Source organism: Glycine soja, chromosome 15 (assembly GCF_004193775.1).
Source record: "Glycine soja cultivar W05 chromosome 15, ASM419377v2, whole genome shotgun sequence".
NCBI lineage: Eukaryota > Viridiplantae > Streptophyta > Magnoliopsida > Fabales > Fabaceae > Glycine > Glycine soja.
The window spans coordinates 2,267,964-2,291,488 of record NC_041016.1 but is presented as its reverse complement, the minus strand read 5'-3'; the positions used below and the strand labels follow the sequence as shown (position 1 = coordinate 2,291,488).

The following is a 23,525-nucleotide window of genomic DNA, read 5'->3' as shown; positions in this document are numbered from 1 at the left end:
TGGCTCAAACACAGGCCAAGGTCGTCTGATTTAGTAATTGCCACCACAACTAGCAACAACACTTTTGAACAACAATTCATATGCTACTTAAAAATAATAAAATCAAGGAAAAGTGGTTGCAACCTTCATCATCATTGAAACAGGTTATAGGAGTTTATACTTTGTAATGTCACCAATGTAAAATAAAATAAGATAAATTGTGAGTTGTAATAAAATCACATTTAAGATTAAAAAATAATAAACTATACGTGGTAATCCCTGAATCAAGTTTTACCGTTTGTTTCTTGGATATGAAGTTTCATTTTGTTATTATAATACTAAAAGAATCTCATTTGCCAGAAGAGTGACAGAAATAAATAGTTTCTCATGTTTGCTAGAAAATAAAAACATTTCCCAAAACTAAAAAAAAAACACTCTTGAAAATGCTAATTTAAGAATAAGTGAAAATAAAATTTACCACCTTTACACCCGCAATATTTGAGTATAAAGTTACTTATTTCTTTCGCAGTATTTTTTTCTATGGAGTTTAATGAAAATTGATCTATTTAGCCACCTCTACCCAGTGAAGTTAGGCTTGGTTTTTATTGTTGCAAAATAAACGTATCACAAGATGTGCTCATGTAAACACCGACAAGAAAAAGAATAAAAGACACAAGAAGATATAAAACCGACCATCAATCCCCAACATGGCAATGTCAAGGACCCAAAACTACTAGAAGTCAGATGGATAAAGATAAAAAGGATCTACGGACCCAATAAAAAAGGAGTCATAATGGAACTTGTCAGCAACTTTTAATAATCAAAATGAGCTAAACGGATACTTCTTTCTTAAAAGTACAGGATGAAACAAGTAATACTTATACTGAATCCATCATCTGTATACAGAAGTCTACTTAAGTAGATTACTCTGAGACATTAGACTAGATAGTTAGCTAAAGTCCTTAGCTGAAATAAAGAGAGAGAAAAACAAATACTGTGCCATAAACATAGTTCCATCACAAGATAAAAGGAAAACTTGTGACATTTTTAGCTGTAGTTGTCGTGGTCTGGCCAGCAGAACTAGTGCTTCCATCGCTTTGAGTGCCCATCTTGCATGTAGGGTTCTAAAAATCCAATAAACTGAACAAAGAAAAAATTGAAAAGAAGTGGGTTGAGAATTTATTTTAAATAGACAAGCACTATCTGCTACCAAGTTTGATAACAATGAATCCTGCAAGTTGAAAAGTACAAAACTTTCCTCCAGGTTGAAACCTTATTCCCAGTCAAGGAATAGTGGATGAGTCTAACACAAGTTACATTAAATTTGAACATAGTCCTACTTCAAATTACGAGACAAGATAGGACAGCATACCATGCATAAACCTGTAATGGAAGCAGATAAATACCAGAATTTAGTGGGTATCCACACACCTTACTTCCATCTTCTGTCCAGCGTGCACCATATCCATTAGCAACCCTTATTTCAAAGACAACTCCATGTGGTGGAACAGTATACACATTCAGCCAACAACAATGTGATATTAGGCGGTTAATAACATCCATTGCAAGCCTATTTTTATTAGAATCTAGAAACATCATTGAAAAAGACAGGATCAGTGAAAACATGATCAACTTATTTGAAAGCAACATACTGTTAATATACTCAACATTTCAGCAAACATGGTGAACCTAACTCAGAAAACATCTACAGACAAATTCTGTAAGTGCCCGAAGTCAAGATATTTGCCAGGTTATGCAAAGAACAAGCCAAAACGTGGATTGTGTACTCTTGGAGAAATAAGAAAATTGCAGGCCAGAAATAGAAATATGTCTAGTTGTAGGAGAGTTATCTAATTGTATATGATGGGGAAGTAATATTGTAGGACAGTTGTGTAGCAGTTATTCAACTGTATGTGGTATAGTTATACTTATAGGGAGTATGTTTTATTAGGGGAATATCAATTTAAATTTCCAAATGAAATAAAAAAAAAGGATAAGGTTAAGTTGATGGTTCCAATCCATGTGTAAGTGTTATGAAATTAATTCATGATTCTAGGCAGACGAGATTCGACTTTTCAAGGGTCTTAGAAATGTGAAGAGTAATTAATTTCATCCTTGTAAGAAGGCATGCCATCCACTATATATGGGGGTCTACCGAAGAGTTAATGCATCCAAATTCAAGAGAACAGTGAGGAATCCAAAGCAAATGAGAGAGGTCACTTGAGTAGTGGAGAGTCTCTTGTGAAATGAGAAGAGAATATTTATCATTCCTTATAACACTTGAGTGAAGAGATACTCAGGTGTATGAGGTAACACACATTTGGGGAAGATTTTCCAGTTTTCACAAAACTTATAATGTTGTCAAGATAGTGGATATTTTATTGGAGTGCTTTCGTAGACACGGGCAAGAAGTGCCAAATCACATAAATGTTGTGTCTATCATTTTCTTTTTAGTGAGTATGTGTTCCAAATATTGATCATTTGTTTGGGCAGAGTTCCCAACATGATTAACAGTATGGCTTGATGTGGATCCTGTTTTTCTGTTTTGCAGGACTAAGAATTGTTTTCTTAGAGAGCCTTGGTTCTAAGGCTGGCTGGGAATTTCATCTACCAGATTTGTGTGTTTGTGTGGAGTCTATGTGGAATTCAATGAAGTTCCAATTTTAAACCATATCAATTTCTTATAGGCAACAGATTCCATGTGAAGACAAACCTAGATAACCAAGGTAGAATGGAGATCAAAAGGCAATTACAAAGATATACTTAAAAATTCTATTTCAAAAAAAAAAATCCTTACCATTTCCATTCAGAGAACCCCAATAACCACTGCTACTCCTACAAGCATGCTTGGCCAATGCACGAGCTCCATCAGTCAAGCCATTTTCCTGAATAATGATCAAAAGTTTACATATATAATTTGGCATAAAGCATCAATAAAGTCATCCTATAGAGGCGCATAAAAATTTATTATAGCGAAAACAGTGAAAAGTCCTACAAAATCTTAAAACTTATTGTTAATGCAGAGCAGTTTGCTCCTAAGGTTCTTACATTTGGATTGCATGGCAAATTAAATGATGCTAATAGAGTTGATATTGGTGGAGGAAGTGCATTAGGAATTGTCCCTGTGGTATGCATGAGACCTAGAAGGCTTTGAACACCCTCATAGCTCAATTCCTATAAAAAAAAAAAAAAAAAGCAGAACAACATAATAGTCAGAACACTTGAGTATTAGTTCATACACTTACACAACATAATTCACCTCATATAAGAAACCTTAAGTATTAGTTCACCTGCAGTCAGGTGAAACATGAACACAAGTACAAAAACATTAGTATCTGTGATTATCTGTTTCTGTCCCTCTTATGCAACACATCAAAGTATGATCATATTAATTACTATTTACTAAGTAAACCATTTTTTTCAGCATATGAAATAAATACTATGATCATCAGGAAGTAATAAAAACTAACAAATCAAAGACAACATCAAACTAATAATTAATCATTTGGACAAGATGGAAGCAGTCTTTTAAGAGAGTTCTAGATGATTTTAAAATCCAGTAAGAGATTATGGTATCACAGGAAAATGAACCCACACAGAATAATCTAGCCAAAGAATCGTATGGTTGAGGGGTGAATTTTGAAACAACGATTGCAAGGACACCATTTGCTTGTTCCTTCTCCTCTGTGTAAAATCTCCGGTAGACTTTTACACCTGTAATGCTATGCAAGTGTTACTCTGGAAAAATCAGTATAAAATCTGGAATTGATTTAGCCATAGGTTAAATGGTGGTTCTTTCATTTCAAAAACTTTTTTGGATGTATAAATACGATATGAGGACAAATTACCACTTGGAGTACTTATTTTGTTTATTTTGGTTGTTCATTTGGAATTGAATAACTCTCTGAATGGCTATTTGTATAGCTATGCAAGCTCATTCCGCTTCTTTGTCTATAATCAGGATATTTGGTACCTTCTTCACTACTTTCAACTCCAGGAAGAACTTTTCCAAGGCTTTCTGCCTCCAACATGGCAAAGAATGTAGGATACCGTCTTACTCCCTACATACTGATGAAGTTAAGAGAGCAAAGCCATTACAGACTGAAGTACTAATTATTAACCACACAAAGCATTACCTGAACTTCAAACACCACCGACTTATTAAAGAGAATTAGATTTCCTGATTTGATCCTGGAAACCAAATTAGGGGGAAAAACAATAAATATGGAAAAGTAAAATGGGCTGCATATAGCTCACAGTAGATTGGTAGCAAAATATTAAGAGAAGATAAGATCCAAGTAAGGTAAGGTCCATATGATATGACTCAAGTGATTATGATATAATACTGTATTGAGCGCATTTATGAATTTTTTTTGTAGGTTATTTTGATAGAATTTAAAATATGACAATATCACATAATTTTTCTCCCTAGACAGGTGGGAAAGGCATTTGATTCCTTTTTGTTTTTGTTATATTGGAAGGACATGCGCCTTGGTAGGGGAGGGGTATAGGTGGTCTAAGGGAGAATCAAACTGCTCATATCTTCATGGCCAAATCTTAAGAACTTGAACCCATACAAGTTGAAGCTGCAAACCCTTTCGAATTTTGTTCTTGACATAAAAAGTCTCAAAGTTTTAATAAATAAGCCAGCTGTTTGTTCAGTTGGCTGAGTTTGCCTCCAATTGATTACTCAATGTTACTTTCATATGTCTTTTACATCTAGAAGACTCAATTTCAGAAATTCAGACAACACAAACCAACTCAATGTGAATCACAAATGTTAATGCATGATAATGTGACACTCTTTTATAATGGAGGAAATGTAACGAACAGGAGTTGAAATAACAGTTATACATATCAAAGAATATATTTTGAATTAAAAAAAATATTGAAACCTATTGTATTTCCCAGTGGCACACCTCCCTTCAATTGTTTTTAGGCCATCTGCAGGCAATAAAATCATACTCCATAAGACTTAGTAAAAATGAATTAGAATAGGAATGAGAATGTCATGTCCAAAGACATTATTGAAGGTACTTGCATGCAGTTTTTTCATTCTTTCTTTCAGTGGCTATAGATAATTTTTCTACCCAGAAACATGGTTTATGCAAAAGAACACATTTTCCAGATGTGATTACACTGAACTCCATCATATAGAGTACAGAGTGATACATACCATTTAGCTGTGAAAAGAAAGGCTCTTGGACATGGAATTCAAAGGAAACACTCTTCAAAATCTGTTGAAACAAAAGTACAATGTATTAAAACCAGCTTCAGCAGTAGATGAACAAGAACATAGCAAAGAGATGCAACACTTAACACAGCATTTACATTCTCTATTTCAAACCCCTTCTCCACAATCAATCTGTGCCACTCATTACGCTTCTGCTGCATGGAAGAATCTTCAAATTCATCGGTCATGGCTAAATTGGCGCCTGTCCTACAAAATGTTTCAGAATCCATACACTTCAACAGAGCTGAAGAAAAGCGCTTGTATAAGGGATAGGGTGGCACTCCTTCCAAAGAATCTGCAAAATAGTAGAAATACGCATACACATTGTCTTGCCAAAAAAAATCTAGAATAAGTAACACATACACTTCATCAATCACAATGATACCTTTGTTGACTTTTATAATAACTAACTTAAAAATCATATCAAAATGATATCTAATTTGTCGATGGCTTTTACGTGACGATGCATATCTATTAAACTCAAAAATATAAATCACCCCACCCAGGAAAAAAAAAAAGAAGAGAAATTTATAATGAATTTGACAATTTGACTCGTGAGTTTATTGGCTTATTTGAAGATACCCAGATAAAGAACAACCTTTTCAACTAAAAACAGAACAGACAAGGCTGTAAGTAGCAGAAGCAGTTTTGGAATACAAATTGAAAGTTACAAACCGTTTGGTTGTGATAGTGAGTGTGAAGAAGATGGGTGCGTTGCGTCATCTTTGAGAAGGTTGGAGAAAAACTGGGAAGAAAGATTGAGATGGTGAGAGTTAGAGTTCAGAGTGAACCTCACAAGTTCCTCTAAACAATCACACAGCTTCACCGGACACGGACACCCATTACCATTTTCATCGTCATCACTACCTCTGTTTTCCATTTTCCATTCAATTCTAGTATTACTGTATTACATCATTCGTTTATGCAGTGTACTGCTTATATTCATTCATTTTCATGGAATTTCGGGTTAAACGAGATTACAAGCAGGCCCAAATTTTGGTTGGCCCAGTAAAGATACCATTTTTTTTTTTTTGAGAAAGATGGACTGACTTAAATTTCCTTGGTTTATCATCTTGACAAACAGAAAATGTTTGATTTTAGTCTCTAGAAAATATATTGTCTTCTTCTAGAAATAAAAATGAAAATGTGGCTTGTGTTTCTTGTTTACATAGACAAAAAATCTAAAAAAAGGAACATTTGTTAATAATAAACAAAATTTAGTTTTCTTTATATTAGAGCTTATGTAAAATACATATTATATATGATACGTTTCAATAAATAAAAGATTAAAAAAATGACTTATTTAATAGAGACAAAAATAAATATTATCTTATTTGCACGGACTAAAAATATATTTAAGCAAAAGAAGAAAAAGAAAAGGACAACTTGTAAATGTAGATGATTTATTCATTTGTTGTTTGATGATTTTCGTACATCTGTATGGTCTTTTGTTTGGGATTGGTCCCCAGAGTGAATTTTTTCTTTTGAACAAGAAGTTGTGTGAAAATTATATCACCAAAGGCAAATTCTAGATGCCCTTGGTTTATCTTTTGACTTGTGTATGTATTGACTTTTTTTGACAATGTACAACCTACAAATGTTACACTATACGGGATTATTGGAAGCTGCTTGCGCATTTGCATTCCAGTACCCGGTCCTAAGTTCTTGTGGATTAAATATAATTGACTATAGACCAATTTAGTTGTTGTCAAATCTCAATCTCTTTAGCTATTCCTGATTCCAAGGCTTTTGTTGGTGCACAATGAGGCTCCACAGAACCATCTGAAAGATGATAACGGTGCTCGTGACGAGCTTTTATAGTCCATAGCACAACCAACAACACCATGATCACTGCAAGAAACAGCAATCCTAGCCATACCATCTTAGCATATTTCTTCAAAGGCTTGCAGTGGTTGACAAGGACTTGAGAGAATGCTTCTTTCACCACTTGGCATTCCAACAAGTTTTCCATACTTGGATACACGTTCAGTAGGTCCTGAATTGAACTTGTGTAAGCCTCAACTCTCATGTATTCACTCCCAGGTATTAAATATCCATTGTCACAGGTTCCATCAATCGTATTTGAACAAGAAAAAGGCTTCAAAACCTTCAATGCATCAGTGTAATGATGGTGTTAGTACTTATAGTACATCTTGGTCTTGTAGTAATATAAGGCAAAAATAGAATTCATCAAGACAATATTACCTTTGGGATATCTCCAATTCGTATAGTGTTAGCAGGGCAGTTCTCTGGCTGGTATAAATACTTGGGTGGAGCTGAGAAGGGGTTGCAAACTTGAACAAGATTCACAGCTGATGTTGCCTGCATGGCTGATATGTTTGCATTCACCTGGACAATGACCAAAACCAAAACATTATTCCTTCATCAGAACGCCAATATTGTATAAACAATAATATAGTGCAACAGTAGAATTGCAACACCAAAACATTAGTCCTTGATATTCTGAAAAAATAAGTTTAGTCCCTCACTTTGGCAACTTTTGAGACAATTTGGCTCTGAACATTGGTGCTGGTTATTCAATTTGGTACTTGACGTTAGTGTGTAGAAATTGACAAACTATTGTAAAAAAATAGGACTAAATTTGTTTTTTCATAATGTCAGAGACCAAATTAACTAGTGACAAATTGATGGACAGTTGTTGAAGTTAGCAACTAAATTTGGTTTTTACCAAATTGATTGGAGGTATCATTTGAAGGAACAAATTGATGTTATACTCTTATTTATATGACTAGAAGGCTCAGTTTATGCTTCTATCTCTGTTGATTGGTGTAGAGTCATAATGTAGAAGAGTGGGGAGGGACCTGATGTCTGTGAACTGTGATTATGCAAAAGTTACCTTATTAACAAGGTCGTAGATCCCAGCACTAACATCAGATAGAACTGATTTTGCCGAGAGCAATTCATCACAAGGGAGGATTGAGCTTAGGCTGTTTTTATAGGGATTTTCTTGAAAGCTGCCAAGAGCTGTGCATACATCACCAGAAAATCTACAATAAAAGAGAACTCTTTAAATAATCTCAAACTTCCACCTTATAAACATATTTATTGTTGGAAAAAAATGTAAACTGTTGAAAATATAGAATTCAGAAAGGACATGGATTTACTTTTCCAAGAAGAAATAGGCTCCAAAGAATAGCCAGCATATCACTGTCATCAACCAGCATAATACAATAAGCCTGTGGAAAAGAAGAGGGAAACAACAAAACAAGGTTTTAGATTTCGGACAGATATCAAACATGTAGATATAAATACACTTGATTGATTCTATGGCTTCAAGTTGATAAATTTAGCTTGCTTACAGGTATAGTGCCCGCTGTAACCTCAGTATTCCAGAAACTAATCACAGAAAATTCCAACATTTTATGAGAATCATGTATCATGTGTAGAAAAAAAAATAAGGATGTACAAATTTGAAATTCTCATGAATCTGAAGATACAAGTCATTGATGTTAAGCATATAGAACAACTGAGAATACCTGACAAAGTTATTACAGCAGCCAAGTTCAAGCTTATAATCACCGTGGTAATTACAAACCTGCAATAAAAAGATTTCCTTATTGCCACGAAATGCATTATTCGTTTTACATTTCATCAGGAATAAGAGAGACAAAAGAAGTCTTACACTAGTTTCAAGCTCTTGTTAATAAGACGCCTATTCTTCCTAGCTTGCTTTTCAATGTTTGCAGATGCATCATCAAGTCTATCAGTTGTAGAGTCAAGGTTTACAGAAGCCTCAGCTTTGTTATTGGCTTCCATGAAGTTACTTTCCATGTCTTTTAACGCTCCTGTTGTGTTGTGTATTGTTTCTGATGCCTCATTCGCTGTCTTGATTATAATATTAACTGAATTTTTTGCTTCAGAATGGAACCTTGCACTCCCAGCAAGAACTAGCCCAGTTGCAGCTCTACAAAAACAAGAGCCATGCATACATACATCACTTTTGGAAAAGCCAGTTGTTTCTGATGTGCCAATCTCCAATGAGTAATCAAGTAAATGTACTGGTCACTTTCACTGTTACTTTCAAAACTAAATTTGTCTATGGTACTAATATTACTCAGCTTATGCCTTTCTTTGTATCTATGTCCACCGTGTTTAAGTTGTGGTTTTAGATAACCAACTAGTGTGTGATAAACTTAAGAAAAAGACCATTTCTTTTCAATTTGGAAGACTATTTTAATTCTTGCCAAAAGTTTTAAAAAGGCTTAATTTCAAGGTTTTTGGAGCCTTCACGACTGCAATTTGTCCACAATTTTCTACATTATCAACTATTTTAAACCTTTTAATATAAGCCTTTCACGAATGTTATGTGGACTGTTTTATACCCTTTGAGGTTCAGAAGGGGAAAAAAAATAAAAAATGCTCCTATTCTGAAATGTCATTGTTACTTAGGCTGGAGACAAGGATGAATCACTTACATAGTAAAAATGGTGAGCAATATAGTCAAAAGAATTAGTGAAAGATCACAACTCTTGTAATTACAAGGAAAGACCTTCTTCATCCTTCTTCCTCTGTCATTTTTGTGACAAACCGTGGATATTACCAAAAAAGTTTCATATACGATTCCACAAAAAATGCAGAGCACCCCAATTGCATATCCAAATACTCCAGTGAAGATCACAGACTACAAAAATATTAAGGACATGTTAGCAACATCTTTGATGCTAGAAATTAGAAAATAACATTTAGAAACGAAAAGGGATAAAGATATACACTCCAATAATGCTTGTTGGTGATGTTAAATCCTCCTCTGTATTTTTGGAAATGATCTAAAGGGTCCACTCTAATAGTATTATCCGGTTGGCTAATGGCTACTGACACATTATCTGCATCAACCATAGACATAATACTTCTCATTGTCAATGCCACAGCCTATAGCAAAAAATGTAACAAGGGAAATCTGTACCATATATCAGTTACTTAATTTGGGTTCATACAAACTTCAAAATCATGTATAGGGCAAGATAAACCATTATTGTTCACTTTAGACCATCAAATACAAAATTGTACTTTAGCACTTATTACGATTTGACAAGGAAATCCTAAAACTTTGATACTCCGATGCGTTCTTTACGTTTATACTATAATAACAATAGTTTATTTAAAATTACTAACCTTCTTTATCAGTATCGGATCTGCTCTTAATTGTTTTTTAAAGCGTGAAGGACAACATAGTTAATAATTGGTATAAAACGTTAATGAATATCATATATTTATATCACATACTATAGACTAATTTCAAGTTGGGTTTTCCTTATTATGTATACATACATATATATATATATATATATATATATATATATATATATATATATATATATATATATATATATATATATATATATATATATATATATATATATAATATATCCTCAATTTATTGCTTTCCACCTTACGTCTATTAGAAGTGTACGTTATTTAATTCTTACCCATTTGGGCATTTCATGACAATTGACAAGGAACTGATTTTTAAATCATATGACTAACAATAACAAGTTCATATGTCTCACGTTAACTATGCAAACTTTTCGAGATCAATATAAGTGCATGGCAATTTTAGAAAATCTGAAGGAATATATTGAGTCTACAAGGAAACCAAATCTTACCTGCAACAGAATCACTGGGTGAGAGTGCTTGTGATGCAACTTCTGGGAAAATCAAAACTAAAATCACTACTAAAGATACTAGCCCGTTGGTGCCATTGACTATGACCATCTTTAACCTGCCAAATTAAGAACCAAGATATTGATAACCCGTGTTGGTTCAAGAACTAGAAATATATATTAGCAATCAACCAAAGGAGAGGAAGGGAGTTTTTCCATGGTTCATGATCTAATATGTATATGCATGTTAGTTACATAGAAGAAGCAACTTTCTTCATGTGCAGTGCACTTGTAGCAACTTTTTAAAGTTTGTGTTTCACATACATAGAATGAGTTGGGTGCAAGGAAAGAACATTTTTTACTGTGGAAGTGCATGTAGTCATTTCTAAATAACTTACTGTATAATCTGAGAGATGAAACGTGCTGGAAATTCTCCCCAAGACCTGCAACAAGTTTCACTGGCTCTTCCTTGTGCTTTGCTTCCGAAATAAACTTTTAAACTAGCGTGAGGCTTAAATGAACCAGAACTGCGTACTGCATATAAAAAGTGCCATATAATCTTCCTTCTCAATTTTCTCTAACCAAAAACCAGCTGAAGCTGAATCGCCACATTCTCAATCCTCAGAAGGGTGCAGAAAAGTGTATGTATACGTATGAAAACAAGTATAATATTCAAACTAGTCAAATGCATTCCTAAGGAGGAAGAAGCCAAATCCAACCTCAACCGAAACACCATGAGATTTTTGTCATCCCCTCGATCTTTCTTTGACTAATTCTCAAGACACAAAAAAATAAAATAAAAGCATGGTTCATTTACCCCTTTAAAGTTTGGAGAGTTGAGTTCACACGTTTAACTTTTTCGCGTGCTAACATATGCTGAAATATCTACGTCCACACCTTGTCATGAATTGTGAGAAATGAACTATCGTGGCACTTTCATTGGCATAACAGTAATTACCTAGAAAGTAATTTACTTGTATAAAAATAGAGAAAATTTACTATATGCTGATTAACGGTATAAAGCAGTAGTTTTTTAAAACAAGTATTTCTGGCCAAAGTCATGATACTAACCTTCAAGGTATAGAAATCATCAAACTAAAATTTGTCTCTTCCATATATATAACCAAAAAATTGAACTTTTAATTATCAGCACTGCTTAAAAAACTCACTGTTAAATTGTTTTGGTTAATAATATAAAAAAATTTACACACTCATAATTATTAAAGAATAAAGTAAAATAACATTAAGGTTATTTATTAATAGGTAAACAAAAGTGTGTCAAAGACTCCCTTACACCAGCAGAAAGGGATGAGTTTAAGTATCAAAATTTTCAACCTAATCCACGTTTGACCTGAGAGACAACAACTCCAAACCATTCAAAATATGTGACATTATATTTCAAAAGTACTGTAGATTGTCTAAACTCGAAGCTGAAATGCGTCGGGTAAGTTTCGACTTTTTCGACCCAAACCAAACCTTGTTTTCTCGCTCTCTTTTTTTCTCTTTTCCTGCATAAAGTCAAAAGATAACAGAGGCATGACTTTCTAGTCAAGGCAACACCCGGTGTGTGAGCATGGGCAATACTCGTCGTTGCACACCCACTTTCTTATGTTATTTTATAATTTATACTATTTTTTATTCTAATTATCCGTGCTAGTAAGTTAATTAAATACGCAATTCAATTTGTTAATGATTACTTTAAGGTAATAGTAAAAAAATTAACAAATAGTTTTTTTTTATATCACGAGATGTATTGTAAATCTTAAATATTGAGTTTGATTTTTTAAACACTTAAAAAAATTGATGCTAACAATTAATTAGAATTCATTTTAGATATGGCTTTTAAATCATTTTTACAAAATTCAACAATTTAACTTACATAACACAGCTTAAAAAAAACATACAAGTGTTTACAATATAAAATATCTTTAGACGATAAAAATATTTAAACTAAATTCCTAAATATTATATATTAAATCATTCTTTATTTTTTAATCAAAACCGTATGTAATATATCAAACTTTCTGTATGGGAATCTGGGAAGAAAAGACAGAAGACAGAATTAATGATATTTTTAATCTTTGAGAATTTTTCAAATTTGATTCTTAACAGACTTTTAAAATTACTAATAGTTTTTGTCTCTTAATTTTTTAAAATATCCAAACTTTATTTCCTAAAACTACTCATTTTGATTATTACTGTAAAGTTTAAATTGAAAATGCCACTTGATTTTTATTATAAGTTTCAATCTAAAATATTTTTACATTAATTATTTTTTACAAAAATATTCTTAATTAAAGTTGATTCAATAATAACGTGACATTGAAACAAACATATGTTAATATTTCTATTAATGTTTGTCAGTTTGTTCACAGGGTGGTTTTAGAAAAATAAATACTATTATTTAGAACGAATTTAGTACTTTCATGTCTTAACTAAATTAATTAATTTTTTTAATCAAAATAAATTGAGTAATTAAAGTTTATAATAAAGAATAAATGGAATAATATTTTTTCCTAAATTAGAAAGGAAAAAATTATCCAAAGTGATCAATTATGTTATCTTATGGATTTTAAATATTAGTAATAAATAAAGTCAATAAATATTTTAAATCAATATGACAAAAGAAATTGAGAGTTAAAACCAAAGTTTTTTTTGGTAAAAAAATTAAAAGCAAAGTTTAGAAAGGAATTCAAACAGAATTTTTAAATAAAAAAATAAAAAATTCTATTAACCCCAAAAGAAAAAGTATTTATTTGCGTTGAAGAAAGAAGAAAGAAAAAGCCTCCCTAATAAATGGCAGGGTTTCAGCTGCCGCGATCAAAGGAGGGCATTTGGGTCAAAAAAGACAACATGGTTCTCTGAATAATGACTTATTCTCGGCCTATCAGAAAATAAAATTTAAAAATGGGGTATGGGATGGCGCCAATGCTGATGTGGCCCGTACTTTTTATTGGTAACTGGACCGGTATCTAGGAGAAAGCATTGAAGATGGACAACATCAACACTTTCAAGTTTCAACTAATGTCATCGACTATTATTTATTTTTGTTATTTATTACCATACAAATTTGGGATTATGGACTCTTATTGTGTTATTTCTCTGTTTTTTTATATTTGAGCTCTAACAAAGTGAATGATGGTTTATGCTATAAAAGATCATTTTTAAACAAAGAATCAATCAAACTGACTTCCACGGCCTGTGCTGTTTTATGCCTACATCTCCATGTTGATGTATTTCGAGCTCCATTCTTAAACACTAAGAAACCTCCTAGTAGAATAACTTTTCCCCCATAATCCCACACTTTACAAATTGTAATTGATTTATTTTTATGTCATTACTTTTTCTTTTTTAATGATTAAGATCAGGTGAGATACATCATGAAAATTTATTAGAATCAAGCTAAACATCAAATCTCACTAAATACATACAAAAATACTTACATTACTCATCAATAGGATGCTTACATCCATAATCAGATCAGTATAAGCATTTTATTAATGAATAATGAGTTTATATAAGATAAGAGTTCATTTATCTTCATCTTAACTAATTTTTGTAAGTTGTTATGTTATTACTATAATTATTTATTAAAAGTGGAAATCAAACTCACCATACTTATAGAATCTGAATACATTCCTCACCATCTTAATCAAATTTTATTGATTGTTATAATATTACTATAATTACTTGGGTGTGTGATAGTAAATTAAATAAAAAATAAAAATATATTAAATTATATATCAATACTATATATAATAAAAAATAAGGAGTTTTGATGTACATATTTTTATGCCTATTTTACCCTTACAACTATATCGGAAAACTATGTCATATCTCTTTCAATATTTTATTTCTACAACTACCTTCATAAAAAACCCACTATAATATAATCTCCAATATCTCTTTTTTCATTTTAAAAATATGGAAAAACAGCGAAACACCATTTACCCTAGTCATTATAAAAAAGTATGTGTTAATTAAATTTCATCTAAATATCAAACGAAGTTTTTCAGAATTCACATGGCAAATTTGATGGAAATTTTCTTTTATATACAATACTACTATAAATTTTCTGAAAACTACTTAAAACTGCTAACTCCAATGCATTTACAATCACATTTTCATGATTCGTGAAACCCCTCCACACGGTACGCAACATTTAATTGCTAATAAATATTAATATGACCAAAATAATTTCCAAACTTGAACAAGAAACCTTCATATTTTTGGCCCGTTAAACCAAACCATACCACTTATTTTTAGCCAGTTAAATTCTTAGGCCACGTCTAAGCCTGTGTAGTCAACTACGACAGATTTCGGAAGTTTTATCATACAAAAATCAAATGGATGTCTTTAAAATTAAAAAGGTACACTTCGTCTAGTTGGATTATAATAATAATACCAAAAATACAACTAAAAATCAAGTTTATGATTAGAAATATCTCAACGGCATTGACAAATTGTCAACATCAAGCACTCAACCAGTGGGAGTAGGACTACCATTCAACAGGCAAATATACAAAATATTTAAAAGCGAGACTCAACCGCTAGCTAAAACTAAAAAAATATAATGACAGATAAAAATAAGAAGAAAATATCCACCACAAGAATGAATATCTTGCTAACATAATTGGGGGGTATATAAAAAGGTCATGTTTCACACACGACCACTACCATTCTAAGGTTACCAGAAAAAACCTGACAAGACGCATTGATTGCAAAATTCAATTTCCCGCCATGTGCATACATTAGAAAACGACATTAAACTCATGCAAGTACTATCCGATAGGGGAAAAGCAACCTCAGTAAAAACATTAACCATTTAATAATACAATGGCAAAAGAAGTAATGGAGACGAGTATAAAAAAATGTTTATAATGCACTCCCAAGTTACAACATAATTTAATACAATCCTATTTATTAATTTCTTAACCAATACTCATAAGACCATTATTAACAAGAATCTAATAAAATATGCATCATAATGAAATGTACCACCGAAAATAACAGACGATAAATAAAATTAAACCACAACTTATTGACCTAATTGCCTAAATTTAACTCAATTAATACCAAGAATACTAAATAATCCCTATAGTACAACTATGTTAGGCCAACAAGAGAAACCAAAAGCAGGAAAACCAGCATTAGAAAAAGTAAAATAAAATTATTGAAACTAATTCAACTTGATGATTATCAACAATTATTCATTCTTTCTTTTTTTCTAAAAGTAAATCTTGGGGTCAACTTGATTGGCATTTGGCAGTTATTCTCCTGCTCAGAGGTGGAATATGATGATTTGCGTCCCAGTGCAGGCAGAAATATTCAAGAGGCAAGCCTGGTTAAGTATGAATATTTATCATGATTGTGGTGGGAGATTTGTTCTTGGAAGTATGGAACTGGCTAGCTCTTCATTCACCTTCACAGGAAGAGGTGGCATTTGCTTCATCACCTCTGGCGAGTCATTCAACCTGCCAAGAAAAATAAAGATGAGAAAAAAAATAGTAAGCCTTGTTACATCAAATCAAATTGGATTAAAATAACAAATATGATTCAGATTTATAAATAATTCTTTATTTCCTTTTATTAGGATTCCAACTCCTTTATACTCGAATAGGAAAGGACAAGAAAGCATTCATAAACCACAATATAAAAAGAGAAAGAAATAAATCACATTAATATATCACTTCCTTGCAAATAGAGATAGAAAAGAACAAAAAACTGTACAACTCACTCGTTCATAATTTTAAGGATGTTATCTCTAGTTTGGCAGAAAAGATTGATGTTCTCCTGTACCTGGAAACAAAAAATAAAGAGAGCAGAAACAAATAACAGGTGAGGTTTACAGCCACAAAAAATGGCCTAAGAATGGAAATGGTACTGATAAACTAGAACACCGCTTATGGACCCAAAAAAGAAATAAAAAAACTAGAACACCACTTTCAGAACATCAAGCAGAGACATTATGAAGTATGAACTATCCCAGAAGTAATCAGTTCCACACTTTCAGTGTTTCAATACCTCCCAAGATTTGCTATGCCAGGTAGGTAGTTCAGTTAGCACAAGATACAAAACAATAAAAGCATAAAGGGAAATTTTCAGTGAGTATATATAAAACATAAACATACTCAGGGTACAATTACCTGCATTTATGTAAGCAGTCCTAAACCGAGCATAGAAATGTTATTCTCATTCTGTCAATATAAGGTAATGACACTTCATTCTCTGTATTGGTATTTTAACTTAATTATGTGTTCTTGATTTCAGAATTAAGGCATGTTTATAAACATTGCATCAGTATTGATTTGGAAATAAACATTTTTTTTTGGTTATTGATTTGAAGAAAATATGCATTGATAATGATTATTATAAATAATAAAAATAACTCAAGCATATACTTGTTCACATCTACTTTCCCTTTGTTTTGTTGCTTTCAGATAAGTTATTGAAGAAACCCCACTCTCAAATATGGCTTCCAAAGCATCTAACAACATCATACACTGAGAATTATCAGCAAAGACAAGAAAACTTAAAAACAGAATTGAAAGACAATGACATAATTTCTCAACTCATACCTAATTTAGTAATTTCAATAATAAGCATGTATATTGTTAACCAAACTGAAATAAAATGAATATAAAAGAAGGACGTGGAGAGAAAGTAGGTCAAAAGAGAACTAGGAAAAATAAATTGCCTAACACTGAGAGCCACATGGTTGATACAAATACTTAAATAAGAAGTCTGATTCAGAAATTCAATTTATGGTCAAGCATCAATTCACCTGGAAAGCGGAAAGATTTGTGGAGATTTGATTCAAGGCCTGTGCATTTTGCTCTAATAGGTCACCGGTGGGACCTCCAATTGCTGCAAAAGAAAACCAAAAACACAAGCTTGAACACTTAAAAAAGAAATGCAAGTACTCAAGATTTTTCAAAGGTGAAAGAAGTGCCTAAGAGACATTGAGACATAGAAGCCTGCATTGCCATGTTTGCAAACAACAGCATCCAAAGCAATGAAAAAATTCACAAGGTATGGAACTAAGTTACTGAACCTGTATAAGAGATGCCATCATCATTGTCCATTGTAATCATTGGTGGAGCATATGGGGAGACATTGGATCGAGCAGTGAAGTTAGATGACTTTACTGCAGGATCAGAAACCCTTTCCTGGAAACAAAAAAAAAAAACTTGCTAAGCATCTAAAAGTCACACTGAATATGATTAGAATAAAGAAAGAACCTAGAGTTTCCAGTATTTCACAAATGCACAAATACTTCATTAGCTTTCTTCCTTTTCGTTACTTTTGCTCTGTTTCACTTTCCTATATTTCTTACAGCCAAGATGCTAAACCATCCCCTATTTAACAAGCCAAAAATGAGGAAACAACACGCCATGCTAGCTTCTTCCTGGTTAGAAAATTTAACACTTACAATATTCTGTCTATTCCAAAACTAAAACAACAATAAAACCATCATCATGCAATTTTCTGAGAAATCCTTACACGGGTAAAAGGAACACAATGTAAGCAAAACTCAAATTCCATATGAAACATTCAAGCAAATTTGCTCCTTGGAAATGAAACTTCTAGAAGTCCAGCAACAGAAGGTGCCAGAATAACTTAATGCTTAAATACTTTTGGACAATTAGAGTTGGAAAATAGGGATAATATTTTCATGGGAGCTAACCATGTTTAGTGAGAAGATGTGGAAGCAAAGCTTATTTTTCTCTCCTTAGTATTTTGGCAAAAATGAGCTCTAGATAAGTTTATAAGCTTTACAAATTTCAAAAGCCTGATAATAGGCTTGCCACACAAATAAGAAAAGGTGACCATTAACAAAAAGGATATCAAATCTTCTCTCAGTAATATTTTGCAGCATTTGGTGGAAAAATAATACAGCCAGGAGCTAACCCAGTAATAACTAATAATATCAATATGTAATGATGTGTATATGTTTGCAGATGAATTCTAAAAGCAGACGTCATCATTTTCTTATAGAAAAGTAAGTAGAAAGTGAGATGGAAAAAAAAAGGCCAGATGGTCTCAGTTGAAGAGATGATTTGTTTGATGTATTATGAACTAAGGAAAGGGATTTTCCACAGGCATATACACAAACTACAGAAGCACATGTCCAGAGGTCAGCTAACGATCCACATAACAAAAGGAAACACCAATCTGTAGATGATCAAGTAGGATTTACCCATAGAAGTAGGTTATAAAAGATAAATTTCTCTCACTTAAATATGCATGTGTTGAAACTTAAAATTAGGAGTCCCTGGGTCCCAGCATGAGCAAGCAAGAAAAATGGAGTATTCAACATATACACTCACATAGATAGGTTTAGGAACAACTAACATTCATAGATTAGAGAAAGACATTTTAAAAAGGATCTCCGAAGGCATGCATAAGAGTGGAACACAAAACAATCACAAAATTACTATGATGTTTATAAAAATATCCAATTAATGGAAGCAGTACCTTTTTATCTTTACTTTTCCGAGTTAAATTATGATCATCCTTCCTTCTCTTGCTATTTTCTTTCTTCTGCAAGAAAATGGAAAAAAAAAATGTCATTATAATAAGAGATCTCATAAACTAAGAGTATAAAAGCAATCCCAAAAATAACAGTAAGCTTCTTTATTTCTTTTTGCATTATTAAGGGTGGTGGCGAGTGATCAGTCTCTTAACTTATCAAAAAATGTCATTATACGAAGAGATCTCAGAAACTAAGTATAAAGCAATCCCAAAAATAACAGTAAGCTTCCTTATTTCTTTTTGCGTTAATAAGGGTGGTGGGGAGTGATTAGTCTCTTTAAGAACTTATGAGAAAAAGTGTCTTAGTCATTCTAATGGAGGAACCAGTCATCATTTACCCTTTTCTTTCACGAAGACAAAAAGATGATTAGTCTTGAAATTTTTTATCAAGTATCTCATGTAATTCAATAAACCATATTAAGAATCTTTACCTAAGCTGAAGAACAGGCCATGAAAAATCCATAAGGGAGGGTACAAGAGGCTAAAACCTGATCAAATTTATAAATACATAGTTCCAATATTTGGAACTTGGAAGATCTATCATGCAACAACATATCTAAGATAAGATTCTCAGGTGTCCAGCAAACAAGAAATTTGCACAACCATGACATACCCACATGAAACCCTTGAATACTTTTAAGACAATCTTCTAAAAAAGAATCATGATAAGTTGGAACCTGCAACCTTGTAGATACTAGATACATGATCCAAATTGTTCAATAATCAATGGGTCACACACTTAAACACCTCATGTAACAGCAACCTTATCAACTTGTGGGAAATAGGTTTTCAGAAAGACATAAACAACTTAAGACAGCAACCAACAAGTGCATAACTTACATTCATCCACCTGACTCTCAGTGCTACATCACGAACCGTTTTATGCTGTAGCTGTAGGGCTATCTTTGCATAGCGTACTATGTTGGATTCCGAGGCATACCTAAAAGGGAAATTTTGGAATCTTCATTAATTTAATGACTACCCATATAGGAATTCATAAACACAGATTGCTAAACAAAGACAAGTGTCAAACAGTAAGACAACAAAAACGAATTTATCATGCAATCTAAGTACAGAAAGAAAATCAAGCTTGATATTTAAGAAATTAATTAAATATGACTATTGAAAGATTTTGATAATGATATTAATCTAAAAAGTTTGGTTCCTGATGTTGTATTGATTTCAAACTGCCATTGCAACCAGAACAAGATGAGGTTCGACCAACAGAAGATATCTTAACTCATACATATATTTCAGTTTTGGATTGTCCTAGTTGCTAGTAAGTCTTTGTGCAAACAGAAGTAAGCAGGCATTTACAAGATGATGACAAAAAAAAGACAATAACAACATGTTTTGAAAAAAGCTCTGAACACCCAAATCCCAAAAAGATTTTGGAATTTTGGATACGCTCAGACTCATACTGAAAGCTTAAGCTTGAAAAGGTCATCTATACGTCAAATTGGAAGTGAGTTTACTGAATTCATGAGACCACTTGCATTTTGGCTCATTACAAACAAGCTTGAGCTTTTCAGTTCACATATCGACTCGTTAGCTAGCCGGCTCAATGTACATTTTTTATTATAATTATTAATAAGAATATTAGTTTTATTAGTATGTAATTTTTTTCATTTGACTGAATATTAAAAAAGGTTTATTAATTGATAGTCACAAAGTGGAACATAATTGAGGTTAAAATATTTAATTCAATTAACACTAAGGGTAGTAATTACTAATTAGCTCATTAAACTTGCTTCAAAAAAGAAAAATGAATTCGATTTGTTGTTGAACTTGAGCTAGCCTAGAAACCATAGCTCACTTAGAAATCCATCAAAACCCACTTCCAATCACAAGAAACCACATAAACCACAAAGATAGGATTTGACAATTGCATATATGTAGAACACTAAAAAAACACCACCAATCTCCAGAAACAAAAAAAAAAAAAAAAAACTCAAATCAAACACAAACACAAAAAAAAGTAAGAAACTGACTTGGAGAGTCCATCTTCGAGAATGGCTTGTTCTTCTGCGGTCCAATCGAGGGATATGCCAGGGTTGTGCTTCATGGCGAGAGCCGCACCTGAAGTCTCCGGAGCAGAAGATGACACCACGTGCGTGTGTTCTTGATGGTTCCCAGATGGGTTCGCCATCCACGACGAAACGATAAACCCTTTTTTTCCTTCAAACGCCTCAAATTTCAAGCTTTACACCAAAGGGCTATCGGAATTGACGGTTACTTCCCGCCAATTACCGTGACACGCTCAACACCATGAACAAAATTGAAAAGGGGGAAAATATAAATTAAAAAAACAAACCCAAAATCAAAATCGAAGAGAGAGAAGTGCGAAAGCGATAGTCGTAAGAGTGAAGGAAGGTAATAGAAGAGAGAGATAAGACAGAGGAGTTTTGATTGAAGGTGGAATTGAAACTGCAGAGAAACAAAGGGTATTAATTTTTTTTTTTTTTTAAAAAAAAAGTGGCCTTTTTAGGAATTAAGATTTTCTGCAACTCCTTACCCACTGGGCCACTATACATAGAATTTGTATGGGACGAACTTCTTATGCTGAGAACAAAATGACCCTTTTGCCCTCCGTTTCCTTTTTTCCCCTCTTTTGCGTGCTCTATCTTGTCAGCCATATCTTCCTTCTCTCTGTAAGATTTTTTAAATTTATTTTGTAAGTATTAATATTTCAACAGCGTAACGCTTTTTAGTTTGTCGAATAAATCTTCATTTTAATTCATCTCATTGTAAGTCTTTCTTTGTTTTTAGTTATAAATTTTACAAAAATATTTCCCTTAATTTTTTTACTCAATAAAATTTTATTTATTTCTAATTTTTTCATCAGAATGACATTTATTTTAGTTTTTTTATTTATATCAATAAAAAAATAAAAATATATAGTATTTTACAAAAAAAGAAATTCAAATAAACTTATAAAACTAATAAATGTTGAGTAAATTCCTTATATAGTGTCTAAATTTGGCAAAAGAAAATAATAATAACTCCTACATGCTAACCTCCGACAAATAAGCACAAAGAGACGTTCAAATACGAACACAAACTTCGGGGGAGAAAAGATGAAACAAGATACAGGACCATTGCTTCTTATTCAACAATTCAAATCCCTAAAATATTCTTAAGAATGGGTTTTCTTCCATACTTATTGGCTTATTGCAATGACAAATCAAAGGATACTACATTCACTCACTTATATTATTCACTTCGGTAAATCATGATTCACCTTGGTTAGGGCATGGTGAACGAGGGGGATACAGAGTGTGGTAGGATTAGTTTTATGGTGAAAATTAATTAATTATGATGAAGGTAAAATAATAAATATTTTTATTTTATTTTTTATGGTATCATTATAATTTTGTAGAGCATTGATTCTTATGTATTTTCCAAATATACTAATAGTAATTGGGTGAAATTTCTTCTAAATCTAACTTTTACTTTTAAAATTGGTTCTTCTTAATTGAGATAGTAATTGTTATTTTGTTAGGGTGCTTTATTAAATATACTAGGCATAACTTAGACTAATGTGATGAGTGAAACATGTTTAGACTTGACTAGTGAAATATAGAGTAAGTGATTATTTTTAAATTCTCACAAGAAAAATGTTAATAATACACTCTTTAATACATATTTTTTTTATTAATGATTAAAATTTATTAAAAATATAAATTTAATCATCCCATTTTTTATATAATGAGATTCATTTTTGATTTTGTAATTTTCAATATATTTCAATTGATAATGTACCTGAAAGAATATATTGTAATTTAATTCATACATTTTAATATATAATTAAATAATTTATTCCATACTCCCAAAAAACCGAGTATCTGTTTTTTTTTTTTCTAAAATTACTTTCCTTAATAAATATTACCCAATAAATAATAAAAGTTATAAACTTAAGAATAAATGTACGGAATTTTATTACTCAAATTGCAATTTTTATTACTCAATATATACTATTAAAATTAATCACTATCAATTATGAAAGGTTCGTACAAATAAGCTTACGTAAATTGTGTTTCTTTTATTGGGACATAGTGCGTTACACAGCAAAACTTTTTATTTGAATGTAATAATTAACAATTTTTACAAAAATAAAGGCACTTTTGAGTTTATTTGGATTTTTTTTTTTTAAAAAA

At 32.0% G+C, this 23,525-nt stretch overlaps 3 protein-coding genes across 8 annotated transcripts; all 3 read right to left on the bottom strand.

The window, feature by feature from the left end:
* Positions 1–770: 770 nt before the first annotated feature.
* On the bottom strand, positions 771–6,136 carry LOC114385744. 5 transcript variants are annotated; one of them, XM_028345798.1, is made up of 11 exons: positions 5,888–6,136; positions 5,311–5,507; positions 5,156–5,216; positions 4,875–4,923; positions 4,116–4,170; positions 3,953–4,040; positions 3,575–3,693; positions 3,028–3,153; positions 2,777–2,864; positions 1,352–1,565; positions 771–1,119 (listed from the first exon to the last, which is right to left on the bottom strand). In XM_028345798.1, the coding sequence occupies exons 1-11, from the start codon at positions 6,090–6,092 to the stop codon at positions 1,104–1,106; spliced, it is 1,218 nt and encodes a 405-aa protein (XP_028201599.1). In that variant the 5' UTR covers positions 6,093–6,136; the 3' UTR covers positions 771–1,103. The 5 variants fall into 5 exon arrangements, with proteins under 5 accessions (XP_028201599.1, XP_028201602.1, XP_028201603.1 ...); XM_028345801.1 differs by having other exon boundaries at positions 1,352–1,472; XM_028345802.1 differs by having other exon boundaries at positions 1,411–1,472.
* Positions 6,137–6,598: 462 nt separating this feature from the next.
* LOC114387467 lies at positions 6,599–11,625 on the bottom strand. The gene is made up of 11 exons (XM_028347661.1): positions 11,232–11,625; positions 10,837–10,952; positions 9,944–10,056; positions 9,649–9,854; positions 8,856–9,137; positions 8,710–8,768; positions 8,533–8,569; positions 8,338–8,409; positions 8,070–8,220; positions 7,418–7,561; positions 6,599–7,319 (listed from the first exon to the last, which is right to left on the bottom strand). The coding sequence occupies exons 2-11, from the start codon at positions 10,943–10,945 to the stop codon at positions 6,921–6,923; spliced, it is 1,572 nt and encodes a 523-aa protein (XP_028203462.1). The 5' UTR covers positions 10,946–10,952; positions 11,232–11,625; the 3' UTR covers positions 6,599–6,920.
* Positions 11,626–15,726: 4,101 nt separating this feature from the next.
* On the bottom strand, positions 15,727–21,908 carry LOC114388724. Of its 2 annotated transcripts, XM_028349370.1 has the most exons (7): positions 21,360–21,517; positions 20,209–20,308; positions 19,312–19,377; positions 17,888–18,002; positions 17,618–17,700; positions 16,571–16,632; positions 15,727–16,307 (listed from the first exon to the last, which is right to left on the bottom strand). In XM_028349370.1, the coding sequence occupies exons 1-7, from the start codon at positions 21,515–21,517 to the stop codon at positions 16,196–16,198; spliced, it is 696 nt and encodes a 231-aa protein (XP_028205171.1). In that variant the 3' UTR covers positions 15,727–16,195. The 2 variants fall into 2 exon arrangements, with proteins under 2 accessions (XP_028205171.1, XP_028205172.1); XM_028349371.1 differs by lacking the exons at positions 15,727–16,307; positions 16,571–16,632 and adding an exon at positions 16,639–17,320 and having other exon boundaries at positions 21,360–21,908.
* Between the last annotated feature and the right edge of the window lie 1,617 nt (positions 21,909–23,525).

Coding starts and splice junctions, on each gene's coding strand:
- LOC114385744 (XM_028345798.1), bottom strand. CDS start 6,092: ATGGAAAACAGAGGTAGTGATGACGATGAAAATGGTAATGGGTGTCCG. Junction 5,217..5,310: donor AGGGGTTTGAAATAGAGAAT/GTAAATGCTGTG, acceptor TTGTTTCAACAG/ATTTTGAAGAGTGTTTCCTT. Junction 4,924..5,155: donor TTTCTTTTCACAGCTAAATG/GTATGTATCACT, acceptor TATTGCCTGCAG/ATGGCCTAAAAACAATTGAA.
- LOC114387467 (XM_028347661.1), bottom strand. CDS start 10,945: ATGGTCATAGTCAATGGCACCAACGGGCTAGTATCTTTAGTAGTGATT. Junction 8,410..8,532: donor TTACAGCGGGCACTATACCT/GTAAGCAAGCTA, acceptor TCTTTTCCACAG/GCTTATTGTATTATGCTGGT. Junction 7,320..7,417: donor GAATTGGAGATATCCCAAAG/GTAATATTGTCT, acceptor GATGCATTGAAG/GTTTTGAAGCCTTTTTCTTG.
- LOC114388724 (XM_028349370.1), bottom strand. CDS start 21,517: ATGGCGAACCCATCTGGGAACCATCAAGAACACACGCACGTGGTGTCA. Junction 20,309..21,359: donor CTCGAAGATGGACTCTCCAA/GTCAGTTTCTTA, acceptor TTTCCCTTTTAG/GTATGCCTCGGAATCCAACA. Junction 18,003..19,311: donor GGAAAAGTAAAGATAAAAAG/GTACTGCTTCCA, acceptor TTTTGTTTCCAG/GAAAGGGTTTCTGATCCTGC.